This window comes from Tinamus guttatus, unplaced genomic scaffold (assembly GCF_059628265.1).
Source record: "Tinamus guttatus ecotype Peru unplaced genomic scaffold, ASM5962826v1 Tinamus_guttatus_pri_ptg000085l, whole genome shotgun sequence".
Classification (NCBI taxonomy): domain Eukaryota; kingdom Metazoa; phylum Chordata; class Aves; order Tinamiformes; family Tinamidae; genus Tinamus; species Tinamus guttatus.
In genome coordinates this window covers 225,147-227,252 of record NW_028288619.1, presented here as the reverse complement: position 1 = coordinate 227,252, position 2,106 = coordinate 225,147, and the positions used below count along the sequence as shown (strand labels likewise).

Here is a 2,106-nt window from a genome sequence, read left to right as displayed (position 1 = left end):
TCCATAGCTGGCGGATTCACCAATCTCAGCTGGGTGGGTCATGCAAAAACACTGGTGGAGATGGGTCATGTAAAACCACTGGTGGCTTTTAGGTCATTATGTCAGAGGATGTGATCAGTCTGATTTCCTGAGGGAATAAGCCCAAGAGGCTTAGTCTCTTGGACCGGCTTTGTCTTCATCCCATCTTTTGAATGGGATTCTTGAAAAGACTGGCCATTTGCAACTGTGTGCTACCTACAACTGGTAGTTAGGAAAGCAAAATTTTAAAGATAATAACATTTCTGTGGCATAGATAAAAATAGAGGCCAGTACAGAGTGAAATGACTCCGACTACTGCCCCCAGCATGAGGAAACAGCAGGTAAAACTCAGTTGTTCCCAAGTTCCAGTAGGTAACACAACACAGATGCTGGCTGGCCGATCTGCACCTAGATTTTTGGAAACTCGTAGGCATGTCAAAGGCAACACAAAATTATTGGATGCATTTCTATTTTTAGCCAAAAGTCTGTTCAACCAGTGTTAGTGTTAATATCGCATGATTATACTTTTAAGACACTAAGATAACTGTGTATATTTCAAATGCCTATTTTTAAATCTCTCTTTCTTGTTTTAGAAAAAAAAAATAGACAAAATGGAGCACATGTTACTGCTACTCATGCTATTCATACCTATCTTGGGTCTTGCTAATGGAACAGAAACAGAACAAGATTTTACTTGGCACTTAAAGAAAGTACCCCAGATTGTGAGTGAAAGAACTTTCTCACTTGACAGCCCTACATTTAAAGCAAAACCCAAACTAGAGCTGAACAGTGTCTGTGGAATTGAGTGTCAAAGAAAACTGCCAGTGCCGAGCTTGTCTGACTTGAAGGACATCCTGTCCTATGAGACCGTTTTTGAAAACGGCACACGGACCCTGACGGAAGTGAATGTCCTTGGGCTAATGCTTGATCCAGCGGAAAACACAACTGCACGAATGTCTCTGAGGAGGAAGAGGCAGATCTATGGAACGGACAGTAGGTTCAGCATCTATGACAAGCGGTTTATGACCAACTTCCCATTCAACACCGCTGTGAAGGTCTCCACTGGCTGCAGCGGCATCCTCATTTCCCCCAGGCACGTGCTCACAGCTGCTCATTGCCTGCATGACGGCAAGGATTACGTTAAAGGCAGCAAAAGACTGAGGGTGGGATTGATGAAGAGCAAATCTAGAGGGAACGGCAGGAAACGCAAAGGTGCTAAAAGAAGTAGGCGCGAAGCTTCTGAATCCCTGGATGATCCTGAAGTTGCCCCTGAGCCAAGACGGCGCTCCAGGGGTGGTGGCAGAAAGCAGAGGAGATCAGGGAGGAAGCAGGACACGCCAGACGGCGTGCCCGCCTTCCAGTGGACCAGGGTGAAGAGTACCCACATCCCAAGGGGCTGGTTTAAGGGAGTGTCTGGGGATATTGCCCTGGATTATGATTATGCTGTTCTTGAGCTCAAGCGTCCCCACAAAAGGAAATACATGGAGCTGGGAATCAGCCCCGCCATTAAAATGATGCCTGGGAGCATGATCCACTTCTCGGGTTTTGACAACGATCGCGCTGGGCAGCTGGTCTATCGGTTTTGTAGCATTTCTGATGAGTCCAATGATCTCTTTTATCAGTATTGCGACGCTGAGCCCGGCTCCACTGGATCCGGGGTCTATCTCCGTCTTAAGGAGCCCGACAAAAAGAAGTGGAAGCGCAAGATCATTGCTGTTTATTCGGGCCATCAATGGGTGGATGTCAATGGTGAACAGCAGGATTATAACGTAGCCGTAAGAATTACGCCTCTCAAATATGCCCAGATTTGCTTCTGGATACATGGGAACGATGAGAATTGCACACGAGGCTGAAGAGAGCTGAGACCAACTCCCTGAGCACCCGTATGACAATAGAGTGACAAATCTGTTGCAGCAGTTACTGGGAGAACATCACTCCATGCCAGGCTGTTTCTGAACTCAAAGTCTGCAAGTAAAATTTTGATGACTTGAGTAATGTTGAATTGTTGGGGAATGGGTAGAGTTTTCAAATGAATTATTTTTAATTCTAATCAACCCTAGATATGCACTTAAAACCCCAAACTGTATT

The 2,106-nt window shown here is 45.7% G+C and overlaps 1 protein-coding gene across 1 annotated transcript; it reads left to right on the top strand.

Moving 5' to 3' along the window:
• Positions 1–615: 615 nt before the first annotated feature.
• Positions 616–2,106, top strand: PRSS35 (serine protease 35). The gene has a single exon (XM_010221070.2). The coding sequence runs from the start codon at positions 630–632 to the stop codon at positions 1,869–1,871; it is 1,242 nt and encodes a 413-aa protein (XP_010219372.2). The 5' UTR covers positions 616–629; the 3' UTR covers positions 1,872–2,106.